The sequence below is a fragment of the Dipodomys merriami genome, unplaced genomic scaffold (assembly GCF_024711535.1).
Source record: "Dipodomys merriami isolate MVZ:Mamm:240054 unplaced genomic scaffold, mDipMer1.0.p SCAF_82, whole genome shotgun sequence".
NCBI classification, from domain to species: Eukaryota; Metazoa; Chordata; class Mammalia; order Rodentia; family Heteromyidae; genus Dipodomys; species Dipodomys merriami.
This window is the reverse complement of record NW_027206424.1, coordinates 3,705,001-3,725,000: the sequence shown is the minus strand read 5'-3', so window position 1 is coordinate 3,725,000 and position 20,000 is coordinate 3,705,001. Positions and strand designations below refer to the sequence as shown.

The 20,000-nt window shown below is 50.1% G+C and overlaps 1 protein-coding gene across 9 annotated transcripts in view; it reads left to right on the top strand.

The window, feature by feature from the left end:
* Ebf3 (EBF transcription factor 3) overlaps positions 1 to 20,000 on the top strand; it is a 120,509-nt gene that overhangs the window by 89,127 nt on the left and 11,382 nt on the right. For all 9 annotated transcript variants that reach the window (XM_070011349.1, XM_070011347.1, XM_070011345.1 and 6 more), the window contains exons 9-11: positions 139 to 269; positions 736 to 862; positions 19,206 to 19,294. In XM_070011349.1, the coding sequence (XP_069867450.1) occupies positions 139 to 269; positions 736 to 862; positions 19,206 to 19,294 (347 nt within the window). The remainder of the gene's footprint in view (positions 1 to 138; positions 270 to 735; positions 863 to 19,205; positions 19,295 to 20,000) is intronic.

Here is a 20,000-nt window from a genome sequence, read left to right as displayed (position 1 = left end):
GACTGCCCTTTGCTGCGTCTGGAGGAGCAGCAGGCCTCTCCTCGCCAGGCGGCCAGCGGGACTTGCAGCAAGCCAGGCGGCCGGCCGGCCTCAGCGGCTTGGATTCTGAGGTCTGTCTTCTCTGTCTTGTGTGAGCAGCTACTCCGTGCATCAAGGCCATCAGTCCCAGTGAAGGCTGGACCACGGGGGGTGCCACTGTGATCATAATCGGAGACAACTTCTTCGACGGCCTTCAAGTTGTGTTTGGAACTATGCTGGTGTGGAGTGAGGTAAGTGCCTGACGCCTGACCGGTCCACCTCGAAGGGCCACTTTCTCTCCAGATGGCCTCACCTATTGTGAGGTCTCTCTTCACTGGCTTATGTGAGTGGGTACAGGCAGCCCCGCCTCCCCACCCCGCAGCCCTTGGGTTTACAGCCGGCTGTAGGAGGTCCCTAGTATCCTGGAACAATTAGTGTTAGAATTACTAGAAGCATTTTTTTAAGGAGACATATGGTGGCAATTTTCATATGCATGATGCCCTGTGGCCTTTCCTGCAAACTAAAACCCAGGATCATTTGCAGATATTTTCCTTAAAGCACCGTAGGCCCCGAGTCTCTGGGCGGGTGGCAGCTAGGAGGGAGCATTCCAGGACGACGGTCCAATTTGTGCTCATTTTGGCAATTATATCCAACTGGCAAGTGTCCGCCTCTCAGGGCGAGTGCCGCTGAGCGCCTGTTCCTGTGTGGTTTCTGTAGCTGATAACTCCCCACGCCATCCGAGTGCAGACCCCGCCCCGGCACATCCCCGGAGTCGTGGAGGTCACCCTTTCCTACAAGTCCAAGCAGTTCTGCAAAGGTGCACCCGGGCGCTTCGTCTACACCGGTGAGTGCGAGCTGCTGGCGTCTGTGGGGCCGTGGTGGGTGCTCCTGCCTGGTGGGAGATGGTTGGGAGGGTCACGGGCTGCACAGGCAGGGGCAGGGTTCCTGGCTGTACTTATCAGTTGCATGGTTCCCATCTAACACAGCTGGGGAGGGATGGGACTAGCTAGTCCTGGTACCTGGTGCCCTCCTTCCCCTTTGAGGGCCTATACCTGCCCAGGTATAGAGCTGAGTGTGTTGGTGGGAGTTGTAACAGGACCATCCCTGCTTCCCTCAGAGGAGATGCCTGTGCCTGGCCAGATGGGGGGTGGGGTGGGGCTTCTGCTCCAGATAGACACCTGTTCACATTCCCACGCCGAGGCTAGGGGGGGAGTAATGGCCTGGCACACCCCGTGAGCAGCGGACTCTCTAACCGAAGGGCCTAACCGCCGCAGGGCACTGCTGCTCTGAGAGGATCATGTTCTTTGAGTGGGCTGGACAAACTCAGGTCAGCAGAAGAGGTGGCTTCCGTGCTTCCGCACCTCCGCGGCTTGCTACCTACAGGCATTTATACAGTGCTTTGCCCTGAGAGTGCTGTTGAGAAGTGCCTCAGATAAGCTTCGCCCCAAGGCACGTTTGTGTTTGGGCTTCCAGTCCTAGCCAGCTCCCCGAACTGTCATGTTTGAGGGACATTGATGATGCTAGAAATCACCTGTTGAAACCTGGCAAAGGTAGGAGGGTGGGAGGGACCAGTGCTGGTGTTTGGGACCCTGAGGAACCTGAGAGGAGTGTGCGGGTAAATGGCGTCTGTGCTGGGGACCCAGGTTGGGAGGGCTGGGCCTCGTCCCTGAGCTGCCACTACCCCAGTGCCTCCTGGAGCAGGTCTGGTCTTCCACTGGGTGCCATCCTCGCCTCTGTCCAGCAGGCGGGTGACACTGAGGATGCCCAGGCCCCTTCTGCTTTGCAGGTAAGGAGGTCGTGGGCATTCCCAGCTGGTTCTCTCTTTAGGAAGGTCCAGGGCTTTCCCAGGCATGTGCCTGGATTACAGTCCAGCACCCCCAGCCAAACGGGTGCTCACCCAAACAGAACCAGGAGCCCCCAACAGAAGGACTGTGGGAGAGGCAGGTGAAAAGCTGAAGTGACCGTGTGTCCCGCGCCCACTGCAGAAGCCCAGACACTCTTGGACTCCTGTAAGATCCAGAGATTGCCAGAGTGTGGCTCCTTCAGAGTTTGACACCCCTAGTATATTAAGAAATAAAGACATGACAGAGAAGACCATACATGCTTTTAAACACTCATGTATGGATGGTCCCAGAGTCCAGATGTGTCAGCTTCAGGTTTCTCAACCTTATCATGGCAGAAGCACACACATATCACTGTTCCGTGTTTCAAATTCAGTATAGTGTTCAGTAAGTTATGTGAACTGTTGAACCATGTGTTATAAATCAGGCTTTGTGCTGAGTGATTTTACCCCACTGTGGGCTGCTGGAAGTGTTCTGAGCACATTTGAGGTAGGTCAGGCTAAGCCACGATGTGTGGTGGGTAAGGTGCATTGGATGCTTCTTTGTCTGAGGGTATTTTTAACCTACACTGGGCTTGTTACTCCATTGTAAGTGGAGAGCATGTGTGCATTCCCACAAGTCAGTGCTGCTGTGTGCAGAAAGGGGCAGCATACCTCTGTAGATGCCAGGTTCCTGGGGAAGGTGAGAGATCCACTTGGGGCCCTGGGAGCCTTACCAGCATCTTCGTCACAGGACCGTTTCCACATAGGAGCTGCAGCCCTGTGGTGCACATACTCATGAACCTCACAGTAACTTGGTGTTGGGATTACACATCTGAGGCTCTGGCCATGGACTTCGAGCTTTAGTGGCGCTATCATGCAGAGACCCTGGTTAGCACCCAGAACAGCCTCGTACCTCTGGGTGCTGGCTCTGAGACCTGGACATGTGTCTCTCAGATTCTCCTAGTCCCAGTCTCTCTTTTTCTCCACATGGGGTTTTGGTGAGGAACGGTGTAACTTCTGTACAGTGCTTGGCACACATCAGCCTCTCAGTAAACAGGTACCCCTGTGGAAAGTTACTGACTTTGAGCTTTTGTTGGGGCCCATGGGGAACCTGGCCAAATCCTGAGTTCCTTAGTGGTGGAGATGATGTATCTTAGCACTTGTATTGTGACAAGACCAGTGTAGGGTGAGATCCTGGGTGAGCTCTACCATCCGCCTGGTCAGACTTGGCTGAGGCATCCCAGTGAGTACGTATCCACGGGCACCAAGCCTGACCCAGTCTCCATGAGGGTCCCCCACCGTTCCCGGGTAGTAAGACTGTCTGGAGATCTGCTGGTCCTCAGGGAAGCTTTGAGTGGATTCCAAGTTCGTGTCTTTGCATATGGGAGGTTGTTTTGTGATGTCTGCCCAGTGGTATGGTGGCTGGGAATGGGCACCTTTGCTTTAGAGGAAATATGAGAGCAGAGAGGTCCGGCACCTCCTTCTTCCTTTGCCTGCCATCCACTGAGGGTTCTTTGCCCTTCTTTCTCCCCATGCTGCAGAGAAAGGTCCTGGGCTGAACACTTGTAAACAATTGCAGGTGTGCAGGGAGCGGGAGTGGGAGGAGCTGGCAGGTGTCAGGGAAGCTGGCTCCCATGGTCGGGAGGGGCAGCCCTCGCAGCCCCTGGTCCTCCGGACAGTCCGGGCAGGGTGCCCTCCTTGGCCGGGGGGCGTCCTCTCCAGGAGGGGGAGCCTCCCTCACCAACTCTGAGCTGGTTGCCGCCACGCCAGCATGCCTGCGGGCTCCCCTTCCGTGTCTACACGGCCTGTCTGTCCAGTGCATCCTCAGGCTGGCTGGACCTCATGGCCCACATGACCAGGGCCAGGGATTTCCTCCCCCACAGTCGTGCCCGTGCGTGGGCATTTTCAAGGAGACCACGCAGCAGCTGAGCTTTCTCTAGCTGGAGGTTAATTCATTGTCTCCCCCACACCTTGATCCTTAGCAGGAATATACATTTCAAATGCGGGCAAAGGGGTCCTGGGCTCACACGCTCAGGGAGCAGAGGAAAGGGGGGGGGTCGTAACCTGTCTGGCCTGGAAGCTTCTGTCTGATTTGTGTTGCCCTCAAATGGATGGGGACAATGAGGTAATCACCAAGAATTGCACTCCCTGTTGAAAACTGAACCAGCCCCTCTGCATGTCCCGACATGGGCGCCGTCCCCGGGGCGTCTGGTTCCTATCAGTGTCCCCAGGCCCCGGAGGCTGCCGGACACCCTCACATTTAACCTTCCCGGCATGAGGCCAGCGGGGGGGGGGGGGTGCAGCTGGGCCACAGGATAATGAACCTGCACTGAGGAGGGGCCTCCCCCTGGCCTGCCAGAAGCGGGGCGGGACTTCGCCAGGCATCTAAAGGAGCTGTTGTTTACAGGGACCTGAGCGCTAGATTCTTCAGACCCAGACCCTATTAGTCAACTCAGAGTGGTCGTGCTTAGCCTCTTCCCCCCAGAAGGGGAAGGCAGGCCAAGCCCACCCACCAGCCCCTACTGCTCTCCACTGCACTCCACTCACAATTACCTTGGGAGGCTGTGGCAGCTCAGTTGATTAGCATGGTGAATTAAAAGAATGAGTCACAAGTGACATGTCCAGCTCCTCCGCACTAGTCTTTTGCATTCCCAGTGTGCCTCACCCCTGTTGTAAGAAGGTCAAAAATTAGAGGGAGAGAGCACAATTTCCAAGCAGCTAGCACTTAGGAGCAGAATTAACAATCACTGTGTATGTAATTGCCAGTTAATAGTAAATTGCCTTCTAGACTGTAAAATGCAGTATAAACTGGTGGGCACCTAAAATTAAATTAATGAGATATTTGCCGCATTTAAAAGTGAATGTGCAAATTAATAAGTGAATGCTCGTTTCAATATTTGTCTAATAGTGTGCCATTTGCCTGTTTAATAATAATTAAAATAGTGCTGGGATATCTTACCTGGGAAACTCACAGTGTGGGCAAATTGAGCAGTTTTGCATTCATAATTTCACTAGTAGAAATACATCAAACGGTTAAGAGTAATAAAAGAAATTATTTTTTAATTAGAATAGTAGCATTATGGTGTTAGTTGATTAAGACAGATTGGAATTTGTATGCTTCTAATTGAAATTATGTTCTCGTGAAAACTACTTTTACGGACATGTTTTCAAGTGTGAAGCATTAGGCCACAGGCATGTGTATTCCTGTTTTCTTAAAATTGTCACTTGACAGAATGGCTTCGTATTAAACCGAAGAATGGAGGCCATTGGTGGTGGCTTGACTCCACCCATGACAAGGCGAGGGGAAGGGGGCTGCTCCTAGTGCCTCCTGCCCTTGGCATTTAGAGATTTCTTTTGCTCAATTAAAGAAATTATCACAAATTACGGGAGTCAACGTGTCGCCTCTCCTGCAACATACTGAGCCCAGTCACTCAACAAGATGTTGGCAGGCAGCAGCGGACACTTCTCAGGTGGACACACAGCACATACCTGGCCCAGCCCCAGGTCTGCATTGTGTGCGCTAGAGGAACATAAAGTGATTGCCCTCTGTACCGCGCGCGTGCGCGCGCGCACACACACACACACACACACACACACACACACACACACACACACACACACACACACACACACACACACACACACACACACGTCACACGTTTGCTGTCAGGTGGGCAGCACCTACCCATCTAGTAGTCAGAGGCAATTGGTGTTCCTTCTGATACAGTGTTTTATGTTTCTCCTGGTATTCTTTTTTGTAATGAAAGATTGTGCCTTGCGGGCTGGGCCATGTGCAGGGGGCTCTGACTCTGCCCCGGGCCGTTTCTGCACCTCACAGGGTCTCTGTGTTTCGGGAGTGTGGGAGGATTGCTTGTGTGTTTGGAGCTCTGTCTGCACCACGAGTCAATAACTGCCCACAATAACCCACAGCCAGCTCCAGCTCCAGCTCCAGCTCCAGCTCCAGCTTGTTCTCTCCCAGGCTGGGGCTTTTCAAACAAATCGCTTCTATCCACAGAGCAAATGATTCTTAATTGCCACCCACAAATCATATCATCTTTTTCACTCTGCTAAACCCAATGCTAATGCCTTCCTTAAATGTAAACCACCTGATTACTTCAGCAAGTGTTTAGCCACAAATGTGGACATAGCCAGGAGACATTCTATCATGATGAGTCCTAGCACGTGGCGTGGCCGTGTCAGCCAAGAACAGCCAGGGAGGTGAGAGGCAGCCAGCTGCCCACTGTCCTTGATGGCTTACTGTGGGTACGGCTGCATCCATACTGGTTTCATGAGTCTCCAGCTGTCAGTGCGCAGGCGTCTGAGGAAGTCTGGGTCTCAGCGTCATTCTTGGCCCATCCCTAAGAGGATGCATAGCTCTGGATCTGTTGGCTTCTATGTCAAGTTATTTACTGTGCCTGACAGAGTTGGGGCTACACTGTCTGCTCAGGCCATCATGAGGCCTGCCGAGAAGTGGACCTTCACCCAGCCAGTGCATGACGCAAACAGCACAATCTCTCCTTGCAACTGGCTTCCCCTCTGCTTCTGGTCATTTTGTCTAAATATGGATGGCAGATGGGAATTCTCTCACATCGACTATGCGGTGTGTACCCCTGCCTTAGCTCTGTTACTGGGGGCCGGGGGCCGGGCGGGTAGTGGCCATTGTTGGGGTGTTAGGATGTTAGAGGCAGAGCCTCAAAAGGCAGAGAGGGCAGGTCCCCACCTGCCATCCATTCCTGGTGGGGTAGAGCACCACGCTCGGCCATAATTAGTTATGTGAAGTGGGTGCTGGCGGTATCATTCGATAATGTATCCCTTTAAAGAAGGCCACACAAGGCCTCCCAGGTCCCTGAGGTTCCCTCTCTCCTGTCTCGAAGGAGGTCAGGAGAATGAGACATACCGTTTGTGCTATGGCACAAGTAGACTATTTGTCCTAATCAGTGACACCCATTTACTAGAATTGCTTAAAATGAACTATACCTCATACAGAAATCGCACATTTAGAGAGTTCCATTCATCATGTGAAAATTGAGGGCCAGTAAACTTTTCTGCCCCTCCAGTGGGATCATAGGCATGCATCAAAATGTTAAAAATGATTGGTGAGAGGGAGCTGTCACCCATTTATCAAGGAAAAGAACATTATTTGCTAATTTCCCAACCAGGCTGGTGACAGGGTGCTTCGTCTTTAGACCCACGGTGACCAGCATGGCCTTTCTGTTATTAGTACAAGTCAAGCGCTTTTGGGCTGTTGCTAACAAGACACATTTGTCTGTCATAGAAGGGGCTTTGGTTGTTTTCCAAGTGGCTGTGACCAAGTCTGCTCCCTGCACCCCGATTGGCTGTGTGTGCAAGGGCCCGCACCAGCCCGGGAGGGGAGACGGACTGATAAATCACAAAGTTTCCACATCAAGGTGAAGGTATTGACTCCTCAGGACGGCTTGACAAGACGTAGTCATGAGGACATGGCCATTTGTCTTCCACAAAGGACAAAGGGGTCATCTGGTTCCACTTAGCTAGGGCGAGATGTGCACAGTGCTGGCCGGCCCGGCCTGCTTCCTATCCTGCTCCTTCCAGAGGTGGGCTCCCCATCTCCAAATCACCCTGGGGCTTTGTGGAGCATTGTCAGGGGTCACATCCCAGATTGCAAGTTCTGGTTGGAGAGCATGCTCTTCCAAGGGCACTGCAGGACTCGGGGGAGGGCAGGCTGTAGGCGGGACACATGTAAATGACCATTTGAGTGCACATCAGCATGAAGGTGGCCACCTGAAGAGCAGAGCAAAGCAGTCAGGCCTGAAGTTAGCCCATCAGGTCACTCTGGTGAAGACACTGGCATGGTTTAGCTGTGAAGACCAAGGGAGCGGCAGACCAGGCCTCTTGGTTAAAAGGAGACTCAAGGCTCTGCTGGTGCAGAGGGGCTGATACAAGGTCTCTCTGGACACCCCTCAGAGACACACCACAGCCCGCAGCCAGACAACTAGGGTTCTAGAAGGTATCCACATCACACCTTTATTTTTGGTAGGTCTTGAGGGCTGTCTGTACCTGGAGCTATAAGGCTTGAATGGACAAAGTGCTTTCAGAAAATTATTATTTAACAGCCCAATGATTTGTTGTAGGAAATGCACCTTTCTTTCCTTTGAATGGTTTTGGAATAAAACAACAGTGTACAAGGCTTAGTGGTGTGGAGCTTTCCCTGAATCAGAAAACAGAATGGTTTTCTGGTACTCTAGAGAAGCCACAGAACAATCTACTTGCATGGGATCACTCAGATATACCTGTGGAGTGAGGCATAAGTCTTCACAGAATGTACCAAAGTTTACACCACAGACTACGTGCGTGCAGTGGGTACTGTGGTTCTTGGTGTCTGTCATGGTAAAGGGCAGATTAAGTGACTGATTGGTGGATGAATTTCTGTGGTACTGAGGGTTGAACTCAGGCCTGTGCTTAGTAGACAGGCCCTCCACCGCTTGACCTCCCCTCCAGTGCTTTGGCTTCTGCTTTGTTTTTCAGATAGGGCCTTAGGGCCCCTCCTGGACTGGCTTGCAGTTATGTGCTGATGCCCAGCTTGTTTTTGAGATAAACGTTTGGAAGCATTCTTGTTTGGCCCAGCCTTGAACTATACTATTCTTGTCTCTGCCTCTCGAGTAGCTAGGCTTAGAGCACATCTTAAAGGTGCAGTGTGGCCCTGGTCGCCTATTCTTTCTTTCCCTCTAGCCCCACTCTCTGGTCCTGGATATCTATCACAGCCTTATGTACATGGAAGTCCCGTTGCCAGCACATGGGGCTGGGTGTCTCTGAGCCCTCCATGGGCACCGTAGCCATGGCGTTGGATTTGTGTGTGGGGGCTGTTCTGCCACATGCTGCCTCCATCTCTTAGCCTCTCTGATCTCTGCCATCTCCCCTCTTGCTTGGAAGGGATTGCTATGGCCTGAGGCCCACATGGATCTTCTTATGGATTCATATGCCACAACCAGTGATCATGCAGTGGTAATTACATTGTAAATATATATATATATATATATATATATATATATATATATATATATATATATAAAATTTAAATTTTTTTTCCTGCCAGTCCTGGGGCTTGAACTTAGGGGCTGGGCACTGTCCCTGAGCTCTTCAGCTCAAGGTGAGTGCTCTACCACTTGAGACATAGCACCATTTCTGTTTTCTGGTGGTTAATTGGAGATAAGAGTCTCACAAACTTTCCTGCCTGCGCTAGCTTTGAACTGCAATCCTCAGATCTCAGCCTCCTGAGTAGCTAGGATGACAGGCGTGAGCTACTAGTGCCTGGCTTGTCCCTGGGCCTTTTAAAACTCAGGGCTAGTTCTACCACTTGAGCCCATCGTGCTACTTCTGGCTGTTTTTGGTGCTTAATTGGAGATAAAGAGTCTCATAGATGTTCCTGCCCAGGCTGGCTTCAAACAACAATTTGCAGATCTAGTAGCTAGGATTACAGATGGGAGTTACTGGTACCTGGCTTTTTGTTTTAACTTAAAATTAAGCAGTTGTACAAAGAGGTGACAGTTCTGTAAGTCAGAGTATGCGTGTGAGTATGCATCTTGATCCACGTTGCATCTTCCATGGTCTCCCTCGCTTTCCCCCTCCTCCCCCGCCCCTCAAGTTTTTACATAAGCATATTAAATGCAATGGCAGTATCTTCTCACCCTTCTTCTGGTAATTTCTTTTGCTCCTGTCACAGTATGGACTCATCCCCCAAGCCTGGGCCTTTCAGGACTGAGCTTTTCAAGGGCACCAAGCCCAGGGGCAGGACTCCCCCACTTATTCATGGTATACCAGGTGGCATGGTGGCACCCTTGGCGCATCTGGCTAAGGAGTGTCCCGATCCAAACACTACGCATGTTCTTGGCGTTCTTCACATGGTGAGCAGGGCAGTTGCGTTCTGAGGTAACTGAGTGATCCGAGAGGGTGGCCTGAGCATGTGGCATGGTGTTGTGGGAGGCTCACTGGGTGCCCTGCCCTCACCCAGCTGCACTGGGCAGCGCTCACCTTCTGTGCCGACAGCTCAGCAGAGCCCTGGCTCTGCTTGCTATCATCTGGCTGCTCTGTGGAGGCCCACTTCTATCTACCCCTGTGCGACCTTCCTCCTCAGCCCACGCTGCATTGCTGTCCTGCTGCTGCTTGTCTGTGGGCATAGGGAACAACTGATTGGAGTGATTTTCATGGTGAGCAAATTCTCTCTTTAAAGTCACAGGGAAGCTCACATCCAAGTGGCTTGGCATTTTCTTGTAGCTTCTCGGGTTAGTTTTGCTTGATGTCTGCCTGGGTCTGGGCCTCAGCTGGGCACTGTGGGTGAGTCAGAGCGAAGGGAACCATCCAGCTCTGGGGGGGGGGGCGGGTCTCAGAGGGACGCCATACACTTGTCCACTTGGCAGTGGGCTTGTTGCCCCAGGACGCTGCCCTGGCCTCATTCTGGTGGCCTTGTGCCTGGTATTTGCACACTTGGCACTGTCCACAGTAAAAGATGTACTACAATCCTGTCTTAGGCTTGTAGGAATGCAATAGGATGCAGAAAATAAGTTAGTACTGGAAAAGGCGCGTGCTAGGTACTGTGTAAGAGTTTCCAGGCCTGGGGAAGAGGCGAGTCCTATGTGGGCTGGTGACAGGAGCAGGAGAGGGGCATGGCAGCTCTGGAGGGTGGGAGGGAAGACAGGGAGGACCAGGTACCTGTGGGTCTGGGGTAGGTACTGGGGGCTCAGCAGCTTCTGTGGGAGCGGGCTGATTGCTCTGAGACACCACCACCACCCTGTGTTCAAGGCCCTGCTTTTAAGCATTCCAGTGCTTGTTAGTCTTGGCCATGGCTTTAAGACTTTACCTCTGAATGTTCCTTTTCTGTGTTCAACCTATAAAACCAGGAGTTGAAAGAGATCGGAAAGGGCTAATTGTCTCATAATGAAGCTACTAGCTGGGAGTATGTTTTCTTCATCTGTCACTCAGCCACACTGGGTCCTGTCCTGTCCCTGCGCTGTCTGCCCATCCCTCAGCCACACTGGGCGCTGTCCTGCCCCACAGTGGGTCTTAGCGTTCTTCCACAAATACTGCAAACACCACATTGTCAGATCACATGCAAACCTAGAAGGGTGAGCCCCTCTCTTAGTGCATGTCTTAAAGTTCCCCCACAATGAACAGGTAAATTTTTGTGTGTGTCTTTTTTTGTCGGTTGTGGGGCCTGAACTCTGGGCCTGGGCGCTGTCCCTCAGCTCTTCAGCTCAAGGCTAGTGCTCTACCACTTGAGCCACAGTGCCACTTCTGGCTTTTTTCTGCTTATGTGGTACTGAGGAATCAAACCCAGGGCCTCATGCGTGCAAGGCAAACGCTCTACCACTGAGCCACCTTCCCAGCCCTGGTTTTTTGTGTTTTTACCACATCGTGTATCCATCAACCTAATTCACCATGGCCAGTGCACCCGTTCTCTGTACCCGTTCTCCGTCCCCATCCCTTTCACACCTCCCCCAGCCCTCCGAGTGTGGCTGAGGATGGCAGAGAGCTAGTACCTGGCTCTGTAACACGCTTGCCCTTCTACTGCCCGTCTCTCTGGCATTTCACACCTGCAGAGGCCACAGCGCAACCCTTGAGGCTGGACAGCTTTCACCGAGCACAGAGCATTTTCAGGATTCACCACATGGTAGAGTGTGTTGGGGCCCAGTTCCTTTGCCTGCCTGGATAGTATTCCATTGTATGGATGTGCCACATGCGCTTACGTGTTCATAAACACAGATATGGGAAGAGTCCTGCTCTAAGCATTTGTGAGCAAGTTCTGTGTCAAGGTAAGAGGGACATGTTCACTCTTTTAGCATTAGAGACACAGTAGCTCAGTACTGGCCTGTTATCTACCAGATACCAGCACTCATGTCTTATCGTTTCCGAGTGCTTGCTATGAGCCCTGCCCTGAAGAGGGCAGGCATGTGGCCGGGGGTCACCATGAGTGATCTACCTTCCATCTTCCAGGAAGAGGGGTCTCCTGGACAGGAGAAGGGTGCTGAAAGGGCTCCCATGGGAGCCTGGCCAGCCTGTACCGGGAGGTGCTTACTTTGCCCTATGCTACCCCAGTGGTGTGTGTAGGCGGGAGGGCAGCATTCAGAGAGCCTCTGCCGACCTGCGTGGGTGCAGACGGCCACACCCACCGCCAAACGGCTCTCCACAGCGTGTGGTGCGTTCCTGTGTGCTTGTAGGAACACCTCCTCCCTTGGGAAGTGTCCAAGAGGACCGGGACATAGCAACACTTGGCTTTCCTTTTGGGAGCAAAGAGTGTCTTTTGCAGCATGTGTGCATGCAGTTTCTGTTGTGTCGAGGGTGGTTCTCATGCACTGGCACCAGTCTCCTCACCTGGAGAATGGCTTAAAATATCGGTACAGCAAGGGGTGGGGGCGGGGCGCAAGGGCCTTGGAGGGCCTCAGAGCCGCTGCTCAGGGGTGCCTGTCCATGCTGGTGGCCGGCGGGCCCCAAGGCCTTGGCTCCTCACTGCTGGCCGGGCCTGGTGCTGTAGCTCGGCGTGACTATAGAAGCGGGGCTCCTGTGTACTCTCGGAGGTATGTAAACAGGAGTGTTTGAATGTGGTCCAGTAGCTGTCAGCAAGGGTATTATTTTGGTACCAAGGAAGAGGAGCTGTCCCCTTTCTGTGATTGGCATCACATCCCAATGCCACCATGCACAGCCAGGCAGTGGTGAATAGAAGTGGGTCCTGTGCAAGTGGCCCGGGTGGGCTGCCTGTGTGAAAATCACAACAATATTCCCGATATGAATGCAGTGGCTCTGGATTCCAATTAAAAGTCAGGTGCTACTCTTCCCACCTGGAGAACACTCCAGACAGAAGACACTCGTAGCTGGCAGGAATTCTAGAGGAATTAGTGTGAGACAGAGGCTACCCGTGGATGCGTCTGAGCTACATCCTTGGCTTGTGTTGGGGTCCTCACACCCCCAAACAGCCAGTAGGTCAGAAAAGCCAAAGTTGCCTTAATGAGAGCAAACCTACATGGCACCTTGGTGCGTGAGGGCCTCGGTGTGTCTCCCCCTGGTCCCTTGGCCACCTGGGAGCCAGGTGGCGGCTGCAGACCAGCACCGGCTGAGTGATGCAGAGGATGCGTGGCCTTTGTGTTTCCCATGCACACCACAATGCCGGGCTCACCCTGCCGAGTTCTGTGATTGAAATTCATTGCCAAATTTATTGAGAAATTAATGAGAAAAGCTGCAAAGTATTGACTTTGAGAGGAAAACACAACTCATCTTGAATGAGGAGGAAAATGCAGCAATAATTTAGCCACTATTGATTTGGCCCTGTCCATGTATTGATCTTCATTTTACAATATTAATTTGCACCAGCAATCGGCTGCAAAGGGAACCAATTTCATTTCGTGGCCGCATTAATGTGTAAAGTATTAGGTGCTCTTAAGAAGGGAGGGGGTGATTGCATGTTGGTCAGGCAGGTAGAATTCTTTTTCCTATTTTTTACTTGTTACTGAAATAGACTAAAAATTAATTTTTTGTTGGACAAAATATGAAAGCAAGAGCCCATCTAAAATGTGGCCCTCCTCTCTTCTACCCGGCCGCTTTTCATCTGCACCAGGAGCCGTCAGCCGCCTGAAACTCCACCACCTCTCATCATGATGCCCGGATCAGTTCAAAGTTCATGAAATTTCTATGAGCATTGATCTCGCCCCATTGATTTTTTTTTTTTTTGCAGCAGATCTTTGAAATTTTAATTTCCCGAGCATCTGAATTTCTTATAGATGAAATGCACTTGGAGAGACAGTTGATGATAAAGTGGGGAACTTAGCATCATTTTAAAGCCGAAAAAAGGGAGAGAAAACAGGCATTTGCAGACTTTGTGTAATGTTTTTGAGGCAGAAGGATGAAGGTGCTCTGGTGGGAGGGGTGGGCGAAAGTATTCACGGGGGAGCTAAATATCAATTTTGTCTTCTGAGGCCACACATTTTTAATGCAACTTTTTATACAGTCATTTTGGAAAGAAAAGCTATCTGGAGAAACAGCAGGCAGAGACGCATTCTTCACCACGCAATCATTTGCTCACAGCAGTCTTTATCACCTGGTCAAGTTCACCTAGTTACTTATCAGTGGGACATTTAATAACCTCGAGGTGATATAATTGCTATTGGCATTTTCCCCCCTGGATTCAGCTGGTTAATGTGTAAACTACTTGTCAGCAAATAGCACTTTGTCACTGAAATCACCAACACCCTCTAGAGGAATGTCTTTGTATTGAGCAATTTAATTTTACTTTATTTAATTTTTACACATTACAACCTGTGTTCATTCAGGCACACTGACGGCTCACAGTCTGCTGGGGCAGGGTCTGGGTATCCCTAGTAAAACATACTATATCTTATTTAACAAACCCATTGCTTTCATTGAAGCACATTCTTGTCCCTCGCAAAAGGAACTACAGATGTTCTTATTATGTAGTTATGTTGCTAATGTGAAAAACTGCCTCATTATGAGGATCTGTTTGTAGCAAGAAAATTACTGCATTATGACAAATGCCTGATTGGGAAGTTACAGGAAGATGATCATTATTGAAATGAAACTGGAGCTCATGTAATAGCTGCAGCCAGCAGCTGGAATGAGGCAAATGAATGTCTTCCTGTTGTTGTTGTTGGAGTCAGGTTTTTCAGGCAGGAGGAAAACTTCTCCTGTCTCTGTGTGCTGGTCTTCGGCTTCAGTAATCAGGAGGCCCTGCTACAAATGGCTGTTTCCTACCTGATCGTCTCCCTCGCGTGTGTTTATGGCACTGTTCTAAAAACACAACTGTACCGCAAGAGCAATTACTCCAGCAGTGGTGGAAGGCGATGCACTGCTTGCTGGCAGCTGGACCCAGGCCTCCCTTGCTGGGATGGGGGTGGTCACAATCAAGCTTTGTCACGAAGGTTCCTCCTTCCCCATCTGCAGGCAAGACGGGGCCCCTGGGCTGCCTGGGCCACGGGTGCACGTGGGTTTCCCGTGGCTGGCGAGTGCCCATAACCAGGCTCGGGGCATGTAGTAGCTGCTTAGGGAGTGATGAGGGAGGGCGCTCCTTGGGCTATGTCCTTTCTTTGAGAAGTGACCTGTGGCTGGCCTGTCCTCCACGCTGAAATGTTTTCTCTGTGTTATCCACTCAGTGGTCCCGAACACGTCCCCTTGCTTCATTGAGTGAGGTTCACACGCTAATGGACTTGTTGTTCAGGCCTGATAAGACAGTCATTTACATTTTGGGGTATAGAAGAGCAACACAGAACTCCAGGCAAGGCCAGATGACAAAGACAGTTCAGCTCTCAACATGAGAACTTCCAAGTACGGATGTCACCAGAAAGAAAACCCTACTGGCTGCTGCCCGCTGGTACGTTTCTAATTGTGGCAGGCTGGCTGGAGCTGCTCTGGCCCCAGCTGCAGCTCAAAGCGCAATGCCATTTTCCACTGCCACATTAGCTCTGGCAATCCCAACTTGAGCCGACATCACAGACCGTTAAAATTTTATCAATTGCAGTATGATTAATCCCACAGTACGTGGGCATGACTTAAATATTTAGAATGCTTCTTCTGTTATGACTTTAATGCATGTAAAGTAACGAGATTAACTCCAGTACACTCAAATATATTTAAATATGAATCCTTCCCGAACTGCAGGTTATCCGGTGCGTAGACCTGTGGAGTCTGTGGGGTCATGTTAGGCTCCATTTGTAGGACCCAGGCTGAATACTGGCCTGCACATGATAGCCAGATATCTGGCCCTTCACAGGCTGCCTGGCTGCTTGCTTCATTTGGCATGGAATGTGATTCCCGGCTATTCTAGCTTCTGATTCATTCAGGTTTTATTGCTGTGTAATTTTCTTATTCTAAAATAAAAGCTTTCCAACAAAAATTACTATGCATTAGGCCGCAGTAGTCTACTCAAATGGATATTAATACAGTTTATCTCTAAAAGGACGAATAATGTATTTGAAACAGATAAAAGGCCCTCCACTAAATGAGGAATGTTAATATCTTATGGCACGGTTAATAAAGAGATATTTCACAGGGGAGATTTGTTTTATGACTTTTGATACAACAGCCTTCTAATCTGACATATCTTAAATGATATAATTCCACACATACATTCATCTTTTACACGCAACCACCCATCTTAGCAAAATTTGAATTCAAGACAAATAACGGGCACTAATTACTTCCGGTGTGTGTGTGTGGGTATGGGTGTGTGCGGGGGTGGGGGGGGGTGGGGTGGGGTGGGGTGGGGCATTTATTATAAAGCCTTTCCTCCCAGATACAGATATGTGAAAATTCCATGCAGAAAGTTGGAGGCTTACAATATAATTTTGAGGAAATGTATTTTTTCCCCTTCAGCAGAAAATAACATTTGTTTTTGTTGTGTTTAAGGCAGAGTTTAAATTAATTTAACCCAGTGACACATGTTTGGGGCCTAAGCATGCTGCTAAATAATTCCTTGGAATAAATTGCTCGGGAGCCAAGTACATTAATTTACGGCTCTCCCGACGCTGACAGATGTGGGGGAGGACCGACAAATATTAACATAAAACAAATTTGCTTTATTCTTCTTCATATTTCTTCTTCATCCTCGACTTGAGCTCACCCAAGGCTCCTTCTCTAATTATCCACGAGGTCAGTAAGCAAAATTGGGAAGAAGCTAGGAGATCAATACAAATTATCCATGAGCAAACCAGTGCTGACAGTTTGAATTGCAGCATATGTTTACCCAAAATCAGGCAATTTATCTTAATATCAGCAAAGTAATGCAGTGCAGGTGAAAGGTCAGGCAATCTCTCCCCCTCATAATTACCCAGTTCTAAAACAGGAAAGTGGTATTGATTGGCCTGGCTCGGGGCTCTGTGACTGGACGGGCCAGTGCCTTGCCCTGGGCTGGGCTCGGCTCTCAGCTGTACATGTGGCACGCTGAGGGTTTAATAGGTGTGTGGGAAGGCCCGTTCCTTCTCCTCCAGTCGCAGAATTTGCCTGTGAGGCCCTGGTGAGCCCTCGCTTCATCGAGCATGGGGTGAGGGTGGACTCAGTGTGGTTTGGAGGGCTGTGGACTAGACGGGCCACTGTGGCTGGGCCTCACCAGGGCCAGGCAGCCCAGCAGACCCGGCTGCTCCTGGAGGCTTCCTGTGCATTGGCTGGAGAAGCAGCGCCTCACAGGCCTGTGCTAACATGTCAGCCGCTGCTCCTGCCACGAAGCAGGGGCAGGGCTTTAGAATTTTCCCACGTAGCTGGGTCCCTGGGTGGGATTTCAAACTGGAGCAACAGCCCCAGCCCCTTCTCTGGGGCGTAGCCAGCCTGTGGGGACCGCCCTGGCACACGTGGACTCCTGAACTTCCCTAGTGTGCTGTGCTCATCCATCAGCACTGGTGGGCCGCGTGGGCAGGTGAAAGGTGCCCTTGTATTTATGCTGCTTTAAGATATTTGTGGTCATAGAAGAAGACTAGCAATTCCACTGAAACATTAGAGAATGCCTGTGCCAGAGTGAGTGTGTGGCTATTACAACTCATAAAGCTTCTGAAAGCGCGCATTAAAGCGTCTATCACCTGTCAGGGGCATTTGCATGAAATCAATAATGGCCGCCCATCTATCTTTTCTGATCACCTTTCATCAGGCCGATTCATTAAGTCAAGCAGTCATGGTGATTAGCTGGGAGAGAGGGGAAGCCTGACATGTTCGGAACGCATGGTGGCCTACCTCTTTTGTTCTCCGATCAAGAAACACAACACTTTGTCCAACCTTTCTTTTTCTTTTCTTTTTTTTTTTTTTTTTTTGGACCAAGTTGTTTGGTGAGGCCGGAGAAGCTGCCCATCCGCCCAGATGCCCAAATTGCACTCTTGCCTGACACCCTTGCCCGGGCCCAGGCGGAGACATGACAAATTGTCCCCCAAGTCAACGCTGACAGCTTCTGATGATTAATGGTCTGATTATGAAGTGGTTTTACACGTATAGAATTTACATCACAGAGAGTTAGAAATTTTGCAGTGTCACACACGCTGAGGCATTTTGAAGAGCTTTGCTATTTGCAAAGGAAAAAAGAGGGCAAAATCCCAGCAAAAGCCATGTCATGTAAAATCAATACCTCGGATCAATGCTTTATTAACAAGAAAATGTCTTACTTCACATTCCTGTGCGGACCTTTGTCTCCGGGATGTATGATGGAATGTCAAATCATATTGTGGTCCTCAACTTTCGGGCGTATTATTGAGTGTACACGTGAGGTGCCCCGCGTTGCTTACAAGACACACCGACGGCCCGGCACTCGAGGATAACGGTGACCGATTACTGTGGAGAACACTTTGAAAGGCAGACTCTAACCTTCCTCTTAGGGAGCCCTAGCCTTTGTCTTCCCCTGCACTCTGCAGACCTGCTGAGTTGGGTGGTGTTAATCATCAAATTACTAATGAGTGATGGCCCAAATTGCGGGCGGAGTAATGAATAGATGGCGGCAGGTCTTATTAGTCTCCGAAAACCTCCTGATTTATGTTGCGCCATGCACTGTGGAGTTACTCCATGGGAAAACGATACCTACATCAAGAAGTAATGTACTCTAATAAGTATTTTCATCTTAACTCGCGTCCCCGGGCCTCGGGGCTCAGTTTTTGTTGGAGTCGGGCAGAGCCATAATAAAACCCAATGGCTTCTTATAAAGCTTGTTAAACACAGTGTGCAGCCGCACTGAGTCCTGGCCGTGATTCACGCACTGTACACAGCGCGTGTGCCTCTGATTTATGGCCACGCGGAGTTCATAGTCAAAATTACAATTTGAGGGATAAAAAGATTAATTACTATTTGTGGTCGGCAATTTCGTGGGGCTGGTGGATTGCAGCTGTAGAACGATCGCGCTCTACATCAGTTTGTAGTCAGCCATTCACAGATTATTAAAGCTTCGCAAGAATAAGTGCTCTTCCTGCCTGCTCTGTGCTCAGGCAGTATGCTAGACAAAAAAGGACCACAGGGATAAATCTGAGGCTAGCAATAGCCAGACATATGTCATAATTGCCAGCTTCCCATAAATTCCTGGCCAGTGTGGAAGGCTCGGTGTGATGCCGGCGACACACCACAGCGGTGGTGATTGCTATAGATGGCCCCAAGACCTGCCACTTTGTGACTGCACCGCCATTTTTACAATATATCGAGTCACCCTTTGACTTTGTTCCCATCTAATTATAGATTGGAAATAATCATTGCTTTTCTGTGCAAAAGAGAGAGGGAAGTGTAGTTCCTAAGATAGTGCCAGCATCCGGGGGTTCTTGCCGTGGCCGTGGGGAGGAATGCCACACATGTATGTGGAAGCATGCAGTAAAGGCATGACGGATGACATGACAGTGATTAACCTGATCTATGTTTCTGTGTCCTGTTACAGCCCTTAATGAACCAACCATAGATTACGGCTTCCAGAGGTTGCAGAAGGTGATCCCCAGACATCCGGGTGATCCTGAAAGGTTACCCAAGGTCAGTCAAAGAGCCCTGCATGGGCGGGTCACTGCCAGGCTAGTTCTGGTGTCGGGGCAGAGGTGGGGGGGGGTGCGCACAGTAGATACTCTGTGCCCACGGCTATACCGACAGGTGCATGGGGCTAGGGGCACCCAGCCTGGACGTGGCCACTGTAGAGGATGGTGGAATGCCAGGGCCAGAGGGGTGCAAGGCTCTTTCTCCCCCATTGCTTCTCCGAAGGACCTTCTCTTTAAAAGAAGAAAGAATGGCTTTTCTGATAACAAATATTTTGGATTCTGCGAGAGGGACATAAACTTCTGCGTAATGAAATAGTTCAATTAAACATTTTCCACTCCAGTAGCCCGTGCTGATTTCCATCTAAGCAGCCCCAGTCTGATCTGTGATTACTTGACTCTTGTTTTCCTTTCATTTTCTAAAGCTCGATTCAGTTTAATCTTTTGTTTACAAAGCTTTTGTTATAAGTCCCTGACTTAGCAGGCTAACAAATGAAGTCCACATATTAATATCTAGGGGACTTTTCATTTAAATTCAGCAAAGACAAAAGCTGCCCTGGTTGTTTATGCACGCGCCACGTATCAGAGAAATTCCATTTTGATGTATAACATTAAAGATAAGTCAAGCTTATAATTTTTCTTCCCCTTTGATATAATTTTGTCTGTCTCTCTTTAGAAGCCCTCTCTGATTTCCAAGGCAGTGTTGAAAA